At 40.0% G+C, this 16410-nt stretch overlaps 1 protein-coding gene across 4 annotated transcripts; it reads left to right on the top strand.

Annotated features, from left to right (window-relative positions):
- Positions 1-165: 165 nt before the first annotated feature.
- Positions 166-15175, top strand: RCHY1 (ring finger and CHY zinc finger domain containing 1). Of its 4 annotated transcripts, XM_080935408.1 has the most exons (9): positions 168-727; positions 3920-4039; positions 4238-4353; positions 9042-9120; positions 11550-11594; positions 11692-11750; positions 11834-11860; positions 12679-12799; positions 14569-15175. In XM_080935408.1, exons 1-9 carry the CDS (start codon positions 638-640, stop codon positions 14695-14697), a joined length of 786 nt encoding a protein of 261 aa, XP_080791534.1. In that variant the 5' UTR covers positions 168-637; the 3' UTR covers positions 14698-15175. The 4 variants fall into 4 exon arrangements, with proteins under 4 accessions (XP_080791537.1, XP_080791534.1, XP_080791535.1 ...); XM_080935411.1 differs by lacking the exons at positions 3920-4039; positions 4238-4353 and having other exon boundaries at positions 166-727; XM_080935409.1 differs by lacking the exons at positions 168-727; positions 4238-4353 and having other exon boundaries at positions 3973-4039.
- The last annotated feature ends 1235 nt before the right edge of the window (positions 15176-16410 follow it).

Below are 16410 nucleotides of genomic sequence, written 5' to 3'. Positions count from 1 at the left end.
TCATTGAATGCAGCGATGCTCTCCCCTTACCCATCTGTGAGTTCCACGGGGGCGTGGTGTGCCTTTTTTTTTTTTTTTTTTTTTGTTTGTTTGTTTTTGTCTTTGTCACTTTCCGTCCTCGGGTCTTGGGTGAGGTGGCAGGTACCTCTTTTAAGTGAGGTGTTGGGAAAGGAGAACGGAACAGCCGCCGGCTCTAGGAGCTGCGCGCGCGCCGCCGCCGGGCTCCGCCCCCTTTCGGGCCAGGCCGAGGGAGGAGCCGCCTCGCACTGGCGCCGGCGGCCGAGGGTGGCCTGCAGCAGCGCCCGCCTGGCGTCGCCGCCGTCCCCGTCGCCCCGCAATCCAGGCTGGCAGCGGTGCGGGGAGCAGGTAGAAGAGCCAACCTAGGAATTATTACCGTTAGCAGCGACGACAGCGATTAACGTCGACGAAGGTCTACGCGTCTTCTTGGCTTTCGCCCCTTCGACCAGGAACCGGAAATCCGGCCGTTCCAGACCACGTGACCGTCCGCCATATTGACTGTCTGGCGGCGTCTGCTCCCAGGAGGAGGGGAATCAGACCGGCCCTGCTTCTTTAAGGCGTGGCTTCCAAGCTGGGGGAAGGTTCTGTGGACTGTGAGGGGGAGGTGAAGGAGGAGGAGATGGCGGCCACGGCGCAGGAAGATGGCGTCCCCAGCCTGGCGCAAGGGCCGCGGGGTTGCGAGCACTATGACAGAGCCTGTCTCCTCAAGGTGACGACTTTAAAGGGCACTTCCTGAGGAGCTTCCGTCGGGTCAGGCTGGGGCAGGTTGGGTTCGGCGATTAGTCTTGGGCATAAGTTTTAGACTGAGCCGCTTGTCAGGATACCTTCCATCTGGATTGCGTTCCTCTAGAAGAAACGTTTTTGGCAAGGCGAACATGAGCTGTGTACTCTATCTCAGCTTTTTGTACACTACAAGCAAATTTCTTGTTTGTAAAAACCCGGCCCTTGCATAAAGTGACTTCCCCAGTGGGCTTATTAGTCATTTGCGGTTGACAGTAGAATGAGGAAGTGAAAGGCCTGCCCTAAGCATTTCTGTCAAGTGTGTATGATGCAGTAATGAGAGCATAAGCAAGGGGAAAATCAGAATATAATTTCTGTACGTATAGTAAGTTTATAGTATAGCTTGTCAGCTTTATTTTGCTTTCTAGGAATATACTGAGACCCGTCCAGGAGAAAATTTATGTGTGGAATGAGTTGTGTAATTGCCATTAAGTTGGATATTGGAGAAGTGCCTAATACAAATATGCTATCATTTTTCCTGCTCGAGACATTGTAATCATCTAGAGTTTTTAAAAATGACCCTCACACAGTTTAAACTTTCCTGACTTTTTTTTTTTTAAGAAGTAGTATTAATAATTTGTTGAGAAAGCCTGAGATTTGAGCTGAGGTAACTCAGCTGTAGAATTGAGCTTAAAATGCTGAAAACCTTGGCTTTCAGTCTTCAGAAGTCTCCTCCCACTGAGAAGAAACTTTGACTGTTGGAATCCTATAGCTTTCCCCTCATACTTTTTAAAAAAGATTTATTTATTTATTTATTTATTTATTATTATATGAGTATATTCTAGCTGCCTTCAGACACACCAGAATAGGCCATCAGATCTCATTACAGATGGTTGTGAGCCATCTGTTGCTGGGATTTGAACTCTGGACCCCTAGAAGAGCAGTCAGTGCTCTTACCTACTGAACCATCTCTCCAGCCTCCCGCCATACATTAGATCTGTCCTTAACCTGCTCTGTGATTTTGAACGAGCCACTTTTTAAAGTATATTTTTATAAAACATACAACTTTGGAAGCTGGTCTTAGTGGTAAAGGCCTGTAGTTTCAGAAGACGCATGCTTCCTGCTATTTGTGAAGCTGAGGCAGAGGAATACCAGCCTGGAGGTGCTATTGCCAATAAGAAACAAATGAGGTGGGGTATATCTGGGTCATTGCTAGAGTCCTGGCCTCACCAGCTAAAGTGTCTAGGTTCTGACTTCCCTGCCAACGGGAACGTCCCTCTGATAAACAGTGTGATGATTGCATTCTAGAGTGCACATGTAGTGTTTAGGAGGTGTGTCCCCAGGAATGACTAGTAGTAAATATTAACTACCACTGACAGTCGCCATCTTTTTTTTTTTTTTTTTTTTTTTAATCCTAACAGTCAGCCCTGCTAGTCACTAATCTTAAAAGTTAGGATTAAGTGATAGGCTTAGGTCTGTAAGACAATTTAAACCCCTTTCTGTAGGCCATGTCTTGGTGAGATTCATTACATTGGATGAATTTCTTCTCAGATTGGTCAGTTATCTAATGTTGGATAAGGAGTTAAATATTATACTTTTGATTACATTTCTACTGAAATATTTTTTATAGTTTCAAAGTGAAATGTGAAACTGAATTTAACACCTGTACTTCCCCACCCACCCCTGCAAAGAAATTCCGCAACTAAATTGTGCTTCACAACACTTAAAATTGAGTGTCAAGCATTGTTTTTCTTTCCATCTCCCACTTCCTCAAATAGGAGGAAGCTGAGGTGTTTCAAGGAGCAAGTCACCTACTAGATCAAGTGTAGCTGTAGGGTTAGGAGTGACAATCTTTTGATTTGGCTAGGGGAAGGCCATTGTTAATCTTGACAAGTGTCAACAGAAGGATCCAGGATAAAACTTCCTTGGAGTGGATACTGGAAATAGCATAGGGGATTTTTGGATTTTTTTATTGCTAAGGAGAGCAGCATGGTGTCTGTTTTGCTGAAAGCTTTGTTCCACACAGTGTGTTTCCGTACGCTAGGAAATGATCTAACAGGCATTCTGCAGTGCCGCAGGAAAGGCAAAGCACTGAGTAGTCGTAGTGGTAAGACCAGCACACAAGTGAGGCCAGTCTTAGCTGGCAAGGCAGAGCATAGGGTTGGCTTCTCTAGTGCTGGAACAGCTAAGAAACTTGGGGAGCAAGGGGTTTGTTATTTGTCCTTCCTGTGACAGTTTGTTATTAGGGGAAACCAAGGCAGGATCTCCTGCAGGGCATGTACCTAGAAGTAGGAACTGAAGCTGTGGAGGAACAAGGAACGCTGCACTCTGTAGCTTGCTAAGTCTTTTATCTCCTTCCTTCTGTCTGCCCTTCCTTGCACTAAAATTATTAATATTTATTAAATCTTAGCTCATACTCATAAACATTTTTAATAACTTATTTGACAAATAGAAAACTTTTAGCAAGCACTTTTGGTTTTCTTGAAGAAAAGTTCTTAGCCAGTTAGTTGACTTGTGAAGTTAATTGCTTTGTTCTTGGCACATTTTTTGACTTGAAAAAAATTGGTCATTCAAGCTTGAGCGTATGGCATTTTCTTAAAGTCGGGGAAGTAGTCAAACGCATGAAAGAGAAACAGTTGACAGTGCTCTAAAGCATTAGTAACGTTGGTGTGAGATATTGTAGCTATAATCCATATAATCAAAAGCTCTTTGATGTCCTTAGGAGTGTTAGCGGATAACAAGGTCCCGAGTTGGTGAACTGCTGTTGTCAGACTGTGTCAGAGGAGGGATGGAGTACAAGACCATTTAAAGTGAGAGAATTTAGGTATTGAAAGGATCATTGTGGATGTACTCTGGTAGTGTCTAAGAAGGTGTTACCTATTTTCTGTTTAGGCTGAGGATGAGATTTGGGTGTTATGCTTTTTTGTTTTGTTTTGTTTTTGTTTCTTTGTCTAGAGATTTCTATCTTTCAAAATTTTTGTGTTTGAAAGTTGTACTTAGAGTCATTCAAACAGATATTGAAGGGGAGGATTATTAGCATCAAACATGCCATGAAGTGAATGCTAGCCACGTATCCACTGGTTGTAATTTGTCAACTTGATCCAGAGAAGGAGGTAGGATTTTCCTTTCTTTGCAATTAACTTGTCTTCTCTTGTATTCTCTTTGTTCCCCTGGGTGTTAGGCACCTTGCTGTGACAAGCTTTATACTTGCCGACTGTGCCATGACACCAATGAAGATCATCAGCTAGACCGCTTCAAAGTAAAGGAAGTGCAGTGTATCAACTGTGAGAAACTCCAGCATGTAAGGCTTTATGACGTCTGCCTAATCTTTTTAAAGGTTTACGATGGATTGAAAACATTTAATCAGACTTAATTCTCTGAGGAAGGAACATTGTTGTTAGATGTTTAAAAACATAAACGTAGGCTAAACATACTTCAACATAAATTCTGGATGTTCAGATAAAGTTCCTCCAGGTTTTAATTACTATGTCCTTTCCAGGCTCAGCAGACTTGTGAAGACTGTAGCACAGTGTTTGGAGAATATTACTGCAGTATTTGCCACCTGTTTGACAAAGACAAGAAGCAGTATCACTGTGAGAGCTGTGGGATTTGTAGGTACTGTATATACAGTGTCGTCTTTGAGTTAGTTTTCTGCTGCTGTGATAAAACATTATGACTAAGGCAGCTTAGAAGAGAGTCTGTTGGAGCTGGGATTCCCAAGGGTTAGAGTCTGTGATGGTAGGGACACCGCAGGCATGGTGGCTGGATCATCAAGCTTGAGAGCTCATGTCTTGAACTGTAAGCAGGAGGCAGAGAATGAGAACTAGCAATCACCTGAGTCTCAGAAGTCATCTTCAGTGGCTGACTTCCTCTAGCAAGGCCATACCTCTTAAACCTCCAACATCACCACCGACAGGAGACCAAGGATGCAAATACTGGAGCTTGTGGGGGACATTTTCATTCAAACCAGCACAAAGAGTTTAAAACACTAACTAGTTTTGTTTTGAAATAGGATCTTGTTGCTCACTATGTAATCCATGCTGACCTTGAACTCAGAGCCATCCCCTCTGCTTCCTGAATGCTGGGTTTAAAGATGTATGCCACCACTGCCCAGTTTTGTTTTGTTTTGTTTTTTGTTTTAAGGGAGATTATTCACCCAAGATTCATCTGAAAGTCATAATCTGATTTATTGCCTATAAGCTCATCATTAGAGTTCAGTGTATTTTGTTTATTTTTGACATTGTAATTTAATTACAAGATTTCTTCCTTCTTTTTCATCCCTCCAAACCTCCTGCTCTCCTTCAAATTCCTGGTCTCTTTTTTCATCAGTTGTTATTGCATGCATGTATGTGTTTGTATGTACATATATATTCTTAAATATAACTTAAGTCCATATTATGTTACTCGTATGTAGTATGTATGTTTTCAGGGATGATCATTGGGCACTGGACAACCAATGGATGTTCTTTTCCCTGGGGAGGGCTGCCTCCCCTTCTCCCCACTTTATTGAGGTGCCTGTAATTCTGTGTATAGGGTTGAGGCGTGATAGGCTCTTCTCTTGTGCAGTTTGGCATGTTTATTGGTGTCTTCATTGTTGGTCATGTTTGGGCTCGTAAGCGACCTTCCTTCCTTCCTTCCTTCCTTCCTTCCTTCCTTCCTTCCTTCCTTCCTTCCTTCCTTCCTTCTTTCCTTCCCTTCTTATTTAATAGGGATGATTTTGCCATGAGACAATCCATTCTGGGTTGTCATAATTAGGAACAGGATAATACTATAACATTTACTGGGGGAAAAGCCAAAAATGCTATTAGAAATCCTACAGTGTACAGATTCCTATCATAAGAACAGTCTGGTCCAAAATGATAGAAAACCCTCTACTGGAATGTTGCATGCTGTGTACCACTGCATTTATCTTTTTTTATATACTTTTTTGCTGTTTTGAATGAAAAAGGAAAATTTTGGCTTTCTCTACTGTGATTAACAAAACCTAAAAATGTCTATGAAGAAGGCGTTTTCAGACTTAATACCTCAGTAGGAGATGATGCAGTGCTTTGAGCAGCACAGAAAGAAAACTGAAGGATCTTACAAATAGTGGTGACTTTTCTGCGTTATTCTTTGAGTTATTTCGGCCATCCTTGTCTAGATTTTCCCATTGCTGTGATAAAGCACCCTGACAAAAGCAGCTTGAGGGCAGAAGTGTTTATTTTAGTGTCCGTCATGCAGGAATTTGAGGCTGCTGTTGTGTTCCCTGCCTGCAGTCAGGAGCCTGAGAGTGATGAATGCATTCTGCTGCATAGCCCTCCAGTGTACTGGGAGGGTGCCATCATTTTAAGTTTTCACAGTTAGGATAGTTACCCAGAGATATGCCAGAAGCCCATCTCCTGAGTGATTCTAGATTCTTTCTAGTTGACAACACATCTATTAACCATATCTTTCTAGCCTCTTGGCTAGGATTCTTAGTAATAATTAATAATTAATGTGAATGAATTGCATGATGTTTTATGATATAGGAAAATAAGAACATTAAGATTCCATAACAGGGGCTGCTGAGATGGCTTCATGGGTAAAGAAGTTTGCCACCAAGTCTGAGTTTGATCCCTGGACCCACGTGATAGAAAAAAAAGAACAATTTTAAAAATGGTTCTCTAATATCCACACACTTGCCATGGTATATACATGCACCCCATATCCCCACACCCCTACATGCATACACATGTACACAGACACAGTAAATATATCAGATTTATAAAAAAGTTCCATGGATCTTATGATAATTACAAACATGAAAGAGCTTATTCTCTTAAGACCTGGCAGCTGCCATGTAGGAGGAGCTATAGTAGTCAGTTGAGTGCCCTGGAGGTGGCCGACTATTTTCAGGGCTGCGATGGGTGACTCCCGGAGAGGCACGGCTCCAGGGTTTTGTCCCAGGATTGCTTCTTGCTGATGTATCTTTTCCTGTTTGTCTTGCTGTATTCTTCATGTATCTGACATAATGTGATTCAGCGTTGGGAGACCCTCACTGCCTATAGCCTGGTGTGATTATAGTTTTAGGAAGTTAGAATAATTGATAAAAAGTTTAAGGAGATGGTTTAAGTTGTTTTGCCAGAAAGATATAATAAACTTAGAATCAAGAATAGAATGTGCTCCTTCCTCCAAGACTCGTAAGTAAAGGCTGTATAGATTAGAAAAGGAGTACAGTGAGCTTTTATATGTTATAAACATGTAAATTACACCAGGAAGAAAAATAGGCTTGGAATAAATCAATGATCAAAGAAAACATTCATTTTAAGTTAGGTCCAGGGAGGAGGCCACAGGTCTTGGTGTGCAAGCTCATGAACAAAGAGTGGGTATTTCTATTACATAGAAAACTATTGCTTTGAACTTATCATGATCTTATGGAATGAAAGATAGGTAAAATTACTGCTTTGATCTTATAATCAATAATCCTACTGTAACAACCTCGTGTAACAGTTTATCTGCTTTTGAGGTAATTCTATCTCTTACATAAAGAACTTGGTCTTAGGGAAGATAAAAAAAGCTAAGAGAAAAAATAAAATTGTTAGAGCTTGCTCCCTAGAGCTTTGTTCTATCCACCTAATGTCTGTCTGTCTGTCTGTCTGTATGTATGTACCTACATATGTGTGTATGTGTATTATGAAGTTGTTGGAGCTTGCTTGTTGGAACCTGCTTTGCTTCATCTAGTGTGGTGTGTGTGTGTGTGTATGAATTTCTTTCTTTCCTTTTCTTTTCTTGCTGGCCCCCAAAGAGTTACAAGAGTTCAGAGTTTCTCTCTGGTCACAGACAGTACTGGCCCCAGATAATTAAGTCTTGCACTCACCAGCACTACCAGTGCTAGCCCTGGAAATTGCCTGCTGCTATCAGCACTGGCCCCAGTCACCTCAGACATTTACTACTCCTCAGATAACTGGTGTTGAAGCTGGCTTTCAACAGGGACCTTTTGTTCTTTGAAAGATATCTAATAAAGAAAAAAATATCATAGAATAATCTAAAATTTTATTCCTTAAAACAGAATTTGCTTGTTTTTTTTGTTTTTTGTTTTTGTTTTTGTTTTTGTTTTTTTTTTTTTTTTTTTTTTTTTTGAGACAGGCTTTCTCTGTATAGCCTTTATTGTCCTGGAATTAGTTCTATAGACCAGGCCTGCCTCTGCTTCCTAAATACCAGGATTTAAGGCATACACCACCACTGCATGATTTAGGACAAAATTTATTAAAAAGGAATTGGGCTAGTGGACAAAGAGTTTGTAAATGCTGAGTCTAATCTTCATTCTTTCTTAGGATTTTTAACTTGATGATTTTGCTTGTAAATCTTTAAGAATGTTATGTTGTGTTTTTAAGTTTAATCATCATCTTTATCAAATGAGAACAAAATTTTGAAAAGTCAAATAATATTGAACATTTAAGATTTTTTCTTTGTTTTTTTTTTTTTTGTTTGTTTGTTTGTTTTGGTTATTTGAGACAAGGTTTCTCTGCTTATAACCTTGGTTGTCCTGGAACTCACTTTGTAGACCACAGATCAGAGAAGTAATCCTAACATACATAAATGAAAAAGATGAATATCTAGGCTATATGAAAATTTCTTTTAAATCGATAAAAAGAGAAATAACCAGGTAGAAAAATGAGCAAAGTATATCAACAGAAGAGTCACAGAAATATAAACAGTTCTTTAGTCTTAAAGAATAGTCCTGTGTAATTTGAGAAATGAAAGTTAAAGTGGTGAAATTTTTCTACTGTTCATGTGCTGATGTTCAGGTTGTGAGGAACATGGATCATGCGCTGTCTGGGAGTGGAAGCCAACAGCCTTTGGAGGCTCAGGTTGCCAGTGTTACAGCTGTTGACCCAGTTCCCCTGACTCATTAGACACTGTAGGTGTCCTGAAGACAGTCTAAATTGTATCAGTAAGGGAGTATTGTTGAACCTGATACAGCCATACCACGCACTATTCAGAAGAAGAAAGAGGTTTCCTGTGGTTGCCATAATCACTGGGACATGTTACTAAGTGTAAATAAGAGTCAGACAGCATATTAGAATTGTTTAAGAAATGAAGCTCAGATTGTGTGCCCGTCCTGTGCATCTGTTTCCCTCTTTACAGAAGGAAAGAAGTCTCACAGAGTGTCGCTCTGCTTGTGGTGTTTGCTTTTGACATTGGAGAGACAGTAGTCTTTCCTTATTCTTAGTGTGGTTTGAATGTTTTTACAGTAGGGTTAAGTAGTAGGGCATTATATATTGAACAAACTATCATGCAATTAAAAAAAATAATCTTTTGGCCTTCATGTTATATTTTGTTAGGATTGGTCCAAAGGAAGATTTTTTCCATTGCTTGAAATGTAACTTATGCCTAGCCATGAATCTTCAAGGAAAACACAAGGTACATTATTCAGTTTGTATAATTTAAGAAAAATGTTAATGTTTTTGAAAACCAGCTTAAATTTTAATGTGTTTTGGAAACATACTAATTTTTATATATTACCAACTTCAACTATATTTTTTGCTTTCCTACAAAGCAGAATTAAGTAGATAATATAAAAATATGCCTGAGAGTCTTGGATCTGCAGCTTGTTCTCTGTAACATAAGAATGCCTACAGCAGTTATCCGTATGGTGCTGACAGCTTTTTAGTTAGGGTTTCTGTGGCTGTGTCATGACAGAAAAGCACCTTGGGGAAAGAGAGCTTTATTTGGCTTACATTTCTGTATTATTACATTTCCATATTGCTGTTCGTTATTCAAGAAAGTCAGGATCTGAACTCAAATAGGACAGAATCTTGGAGCTGATGCAGAAGTCATGGCAGGGTACTGCTTACTGGCTTGCTTCCTCTGGTTGCTCATTCTGTTTCCTTACAGAATTCAGGACCAAAAACCAGGGATGGGACCACCCATCATGGGCCGGGCCCTCCTCCGTTAATCACTAATTGAGAAAATACCTTACATCTGGATCTCATGGAAGCATTTCCTCAACTGCATCTCCTTCTTCTTTGATGGCCGTAGCTTGTGTCAAGTTGACATGAACCAGCCAGTACCGCTTCTCAGTTGTTTTATTGATTCTTGTCATTGATATTGCTTCTAAGATTAACTTTAAAAGGAAAATGTTAAGTGATAAACCTATTTACGTAGTGTTCTAAGGATAGTATTCTTTGTATTTCCTTTCATGATTAAGACTTATAAATGTGGATATAGGAATTTTATTGTAATTCCAGATCCTCTCCCTACTTAAAACAATCTGTATTTATAGTACTGATTCTATCTACTGTAAGAATTTAAAGAATGGAGCATCAGCAAAACAAGTTATAAAAGTACAGGATGTTCCAGTACAGAGACTAATAATAGCCTTCTGTCTGAATATCAGACAGACAGACAGAGGTGGGGGAATGGAGCGAAAGAATATACAGACACAGAGTATTTGAAGTAACTTAATAATCACTGTGTTCTATAGAAGATAAAAGTAAGAAATTCTTGTAGAAATAGTGTTAGGTAGGACTTGACCTAACATTGTACAGTTGTGAGGAAAGTCGTATGAATAGTAAACACTAGGAGGTGATAGCTGAGAAAGAGTGAGGCTAAGAAAGATAACTCCCAGGATTGCCCGTCTTAGCTTAAAGGAACTTGATGAGCAGAATGTGAGGGTTAAAGACTGAGTCTGGCTTTAAAAACTTGGGGGTGTTAGCAAAGTAAACTCGCAGAGGTTGTGGCACATGTTTGCAGTCTTAGCACTTGGCAGGTTGAGGCAGCAGTGCCGAATGTTCATGGCTCACCTGAGTCACGTGAGGCAGCTCGAGACTAAAGAGACAGGCTAGTGATGACAGCCTGGAGTCAGCAGCTCCATGGATTGTAGTTCTCCGCTTCCGTTCTGGTTTCCAGAGCACATATGGAATACATCTATGTCACACATGCACACATGTGTATGCACACAGCCAGCTCATTGCATTTCATTCACTCAGCAATGCCATTGACTGTCAGAAACATACTAATTACATAGATGCTAAGGTAGGTGGGTTTGTGTAATATGGAGTATACTTGAGAACAAAAATGAAAATGAACGACATGTTAGCTTTATTTTATAAATGGCGAAAATTAGACTGAAGAAGTACTGGCTTGTTTAAAATCTTAAAGATTCATAAATGGCAGGGCTGAAATTATTACCCAGATTTTTCAATTCATACTTTGAAGGATTTTTCCCTGCATTAAACTTGTTTAAGATTTATTTTATGTATATGAGTACACTGTAGCTGTCTTCAGACACCCCAGAAGAGGGCATCAGATCCCATTACAGAGGGTTGTGAGCCACCATGCAGTTACTGGGAATTGAATTCAGGACCTCTGGAAGAGCTGTCAGTGCTCTTAACCACTGAGCCATCTCTGCAGCCCAAGCTCTGTTAATTTTAGAAAGCTATATATGTTCTCTGATTATTATCTAAAAAAAAATTTCAGCTATAATTCACCGTTTAAATGTTAGTAAGAGATCCTGGCTTCTACTGAAAACAAGGGACTCCCCTGTGCTTACTGTTCTCCCTTATCCCCATGTGTCTAACTAGACACATCTTGCCACAGTTAAAAACTCCCGGCTCCTGGGATTCTAACTTAGTAGTTCACCTATGGAGGTCAGAGGACATCTTGCCGGAATGGGGTCTCCTTCCAGGGATTGAACTCAGGTCCTCAGGCCTGGTCTTTACCCACTGAGTCATCTCACTGGCTTTTTTAGTCTGTTTATTTTTATCGTGTTTATGTATTTTATTAATGCTGTTGTAGTATATATTTTTATGTTTTCATTTTTTGTTAATGTAAGATTCTCCTTTAAACAGTGTATTGAAAATGTTTCCCGGCAGAATTGTCCAATATGTTTGGAGGTGAGTGTGGACTTTGGAACCCTCCTGCTTTGAATTTGAAGGACTTGGAAGTTGCTAGTGTCTTTATGCAAGCTCTAATGACTTTCTTTCCTTTTAGGACATTCACACCTCCCGTGTTGTTGCTCATGTCTTGCCATGTGGGCATCTCCTACATAGGTAAGATGACTTTCTTCCAGTTCAGGGTGTATGCAGACGATGGAGCTTTCCTTTTACTGAAATGGTGTTCTTTTTTCTTTCAGAACGTGTTATGAAGAAATGTTGAAAGAGTGAGTTTTTGATGGATTAAAAGCTTACAGTTTTAAGATGCTTGTTTTAGTGAGAAGGTGGGGGGCAGATACGATGGTGCACTGCCTGGGTGTGGTAGGTGCACATGTGTGGTGTGCACAGTGGGCATTGCTGTTCAGCTGCTTTGGGATCTTGGGGGATAGGACTGTACCTCTGCTCCTGTGGCCTTACCATGTCTGCCATGTCTACTTCCTTCCACGGTGCAAGGCAGGCAAAGCCTCTTGTTCTCCAGCCACATATACTGGGAAAAGCACTGAGGAATTAACTTTTATTAATTCAGTGTATTGATCCAGCAATGAACCACAAAGAAAACAAGTTCATTTCCTTTAAAAGTGGAACTACAATAAGATGAGCAATAGGAAAGAGTAGAAATGCGTTTCTGCTCTCCTGATGAACAGGAAATTTAATAACTAGACAGGGAGCAACTTTTGAAAAATTTGGAAAGGAAGCAGTACTATGGTTGGGATAAATTTTTAGGAAAACTATTTCTTTGCATCGGTTCCTAAGAGATTAAAAGTGCTCAGTAATGAATAGTTTAATTGGTACTTTTAGGGAAAGACATAACTCTACAAAGAGTATTGACTAGTTCTCTATTTTAGGGAGTGAGGATAAAGTATTTAATTAGGATTTAAAAGTATCATAAGATACTGAACTTAATATTTGTCCTTTTTAGCATAGATTTTTCAGGTTCTTGAGAAATTAAGTTGAATTGCAGACTAGTACTCTGGAGGTATATGTGTCAGTGATATGTCTCCTGTGTGCCCGAGTTGATGTACATCCCACCTCCTGTCTCTTGCAGAGGTTACAGATGCCCATTGTGTATGCACTCTGCCTTAGATATGACTCGGTACTGGAGACAGTTAGATAATGAGGTAGCACAGACCCCTATGCCATCGGAATACCAGAACGTGACTGTTGATGTAAGTAGAATCCATGTTGAGAATTTTTTAGGTTTCTTGGTGATATCCTTTCTTACCTTTGCCTCTGCTTAAATTATAAAAGTTACTTCTTTGGCATAGTGCCACTGTAATTAATTAAAGCAGGGAGAAATGATTTAAATAATCTTTGTTATATTGTTATCAGACCAGGGGAGGAAAAGCTCTAGGAATTCCTTTGTGTAGTTTCTCTCAACACTAGGTGGCAGGTAAATACCTCATTATGAAATTTGGCAGCCTGTTTACTAGAGTCAGAAGTAGATCATTGATGTTCCATTTCACTTGTGCCTCACTCAAATTTTCAAAAATTTTGAAATCTACTGCTGGGTTTTAATGTTTACTGCCCTTTGTATTTTATTATAGACTTTATTTGGTCTCAATCAGCTTATCCTTTGACCTACAGAAAAATGACAGGGTTGCTATGTAGCTTATTTTCAGCATATTATCGAGTTTAAGTCAGAGTTGGAAATACATATGAACATATAAATGTTCTAAATATCTGCAAATACTTCACAAGGATGCCAAATATTTATTGTAATGTTAGATATGTACCTCAGTAGGAGGTAGAGTGTGCAAGATCCTAGATATGATCCTAGCACCATAAAACAAAACAAAAAAACCTTTCTGTCTTACTTACTCTGGAAACTTCCAAAATTAAAGCTGAATTGTTACTAAGGACAATGGAGGATTCCCTTAGACGATGTCTGATGATTGTGGTGTTCTTAAGTTCATTCCTTAAGAGTGTGCAGTTCTTCACTGACTTAGTATACTTATGGAGTGTATAAATAGCACCACACTATGCTAGGAACTAAGATGATGGCTCATGTGGTAATATGTCCGACTTCCAAGTGCAGTGACCTGAGTTTGAATGTCTAGAATGCATGGAAAAAGCATTGTCATGCATGCCCATAACCTTGTCCTTTAGGAGGAGGTAGACAGGTTCCTGAAAGTCCTGGCCAGTCAGCCACCCTGGTTGACTCTTTGTGTTCAGTGAGAGACTGTCTCAGAAAATGAAAGTAGAGAGCAAGAAAGGAAAGGCATTCAGTACGACCTTGGGTCTCCATGTGTACCCGTATGTACATACAGACCACCTAGACACTGATACGCACACACCCTGTACCTGGTAGAGGTGAGTTCTTAGAGAGTTTCTAATGTCTGCCTTTACCAGTCCTTTTCCAAATCATGCTAAGACTGCTGCGTAGTTCCATATTGATCTATTTGCATTCTGGGGATCTTAGCACCAGAAAACATTGAGTCCTTGTTGTCTTAGGGATATGCAACAGTCTCTGGCTTTGGAACTTAGAAAGTTTTGTTTTCGAATTCATTCCTGAGGCATAGTAAGCCTAAATTAAGCAAAAATATTCCAATTTGTAGAAATTTCAGTTTTATTAAGGTAAATTCTGAGTGCCAGTGAAAATAATGATATCATCATGTGTGTTATTTTGTTTTTAAATAGTGTTTGCCTGATAAGTATAAGATTGAATATATCCATGTTAATTTTCTTGCTTGTATTGTACACTTTTAGGAACTATTTTAAATTGAGTGTTCCGTGCTTAGATTCATATGTTCATTTTCTGAATTGAAAGCCATCTTAATAACCTTTAAAAGTCTCAATGGAGAAAAGACATTTTCACTTCAGAAATGCTTAGACATAGTGTACTTTCCTATCTTTTATATGACTGTCAAATGGTTGTTAATGCAGTCAGTGTCACTCGTAATTACAGGGCTTAAAATTCTTACTCTTCATTTTTCAGATTCTCTGCAATGACTGTAATGGACGATCCACAGTCCAGTTCCATATCTTAGGCATGAAATGTAGGCTTTGTGACTCCTACAATACTGCTCAAGCTGGAGGCCGTAGAGTAGCAGTGGATCAGCAGTGAGAAGCCTGGCCTTGGCTGGAGAGCAGCTCTGTGCTGTAGATGTAGCTCTGTGTAAAAGATTCCAGTGTCAGACGTGTCCTAACTGTGCATTAGAGATGTTTTATAGCAGCATCACAGCAGCAGTATACACAGGAGGATTCGAGATCTCGGCTGGAATTGTAATCTTCTTACTGGAAGCCTCTGAGCGTGTGCTGATTGAAAATTCCTTTACTGTCAAGTTTCGAAGTCAATGATGTTTGTCCCAGACACAGTCACATTCATTGAAATATTTTCTATTTTCATGGAACTTTAAGTGACACTATGCACACAGAGTTAATTTAGTTCTTGATAGAACTACATTCAGTTTTAACTAGTCTTTGATTTTAAGGGCTGTACTATAATTTTTACGTTCTTATTGTTAAAATCTAATTACATGTGCTTTTTAATTTCCTAAGACAGTCCTTTGGATCCTATACACAAACTTTATGTAATAAACTATTAATGAAATTGTATTGAAACATTGTTTTACAGACTTTTTTTTTACTCAAGGTTGTTTATTTTTGGCTCTGTTGTGACAACGTAATGACTTGGGAAAGTAGAATACAAAGCAATGCAGCTCTTACAAGGCTTTAAGGCAGCTCTTTCGGCCTGCCAAAATTATTCCAGTTTTGGTCCTAGATGCTTTATAAATGACAGTGAACATTAAAGACAAAGTTCCCGCCCTTGTAGTGGTACATTCTGCTGTTTCTCATATTTGGTCAACATATTCTGTTTTATGAATGTAAGCAAGCATGTATCGTCAGTGTAGACATGGATTATTTTCTAAATTCTCAGAAGTAGGAGATAAATAAATAGGATGAGATATTCCTGGAAAGGGCTCTCATTTTACACTTTTTCGTGCTTATCTAAGAGAATTAAATATACCTCAATTTAGGACCAAAGTGAATGAGTGTGCCGATCCACACTGGGTCATCTGTATCAGTGAATGAGTGTGCCGAGCCACACTGGGTCATTTGTATCAGTGAATGAGTGTGCCGAGCCACACTGGGTCATCTGTATTAGTGAATGAGTGTGCCGAGCCATAGGTAGGTCATCTGTATCAGTGAATGAGTGTGCCGATCCACACTGGGTCATCTGTATCAGTGAATGAGTGTGCCGAGTCACACTGGGTCATCTGTATCAGTGAATGAGTGTGCCGAGTCACACTGGGTCATCTGTATCAGTGAATGAGTGTGCCGAGCCATAGGTAGGTCATCTGTATCAGTGAATGAGTGTGCCGAGTCACACTGGGTCATCTGTATCAGTGAATGAGTGTGCCGAGCCATAGGTAGGTCATCTGTATCAGTGAATGAGTGTGCCGAGTCACACTGGGTCATCTGTATCAGTGAATGAGTGTGCCGAGCCACACTGGGTCATCTGTATTAGTGAATGAGTGTGCCGAGTCACACTGGGTCATCTGTATTAGTGAATGAGTGTGCCGAGCCACACTGGGTCATCTGTATTAGTGAATGAGTGTGCCGAGCCACACTGGGTCATCTGTATTAAGCCCCACTTGTGCAAGGCTCAGGGAACAGCAGAGTGGGGGAAATGGGAAGGGCATAAGAAATGGAAGATGAAGAGAGCGGCTGGGAAATACTGGATTTTGATGTGACTAGGTTGTAGCACATGAACTTAGAGCAGCCGTGGTTGTCTGCTGAGACCTTTCTGAGATCAAGCCAGTCAAAAATCCTACAA

Source organism: Micromys minutus (assembly GCF_963924665.1).
Source record: "Micromys minutus genome assembly, chromosome: 1".
Classification (NCBI taxonomy): Eukaryota; Metazoa; Chordata; class Mammalia; order Rodentia; family Muridae; genus Micromys; species Micromys minutus.
This window is presented reverse-complemented; position numbering and strand designations above follow the sequence as displayed.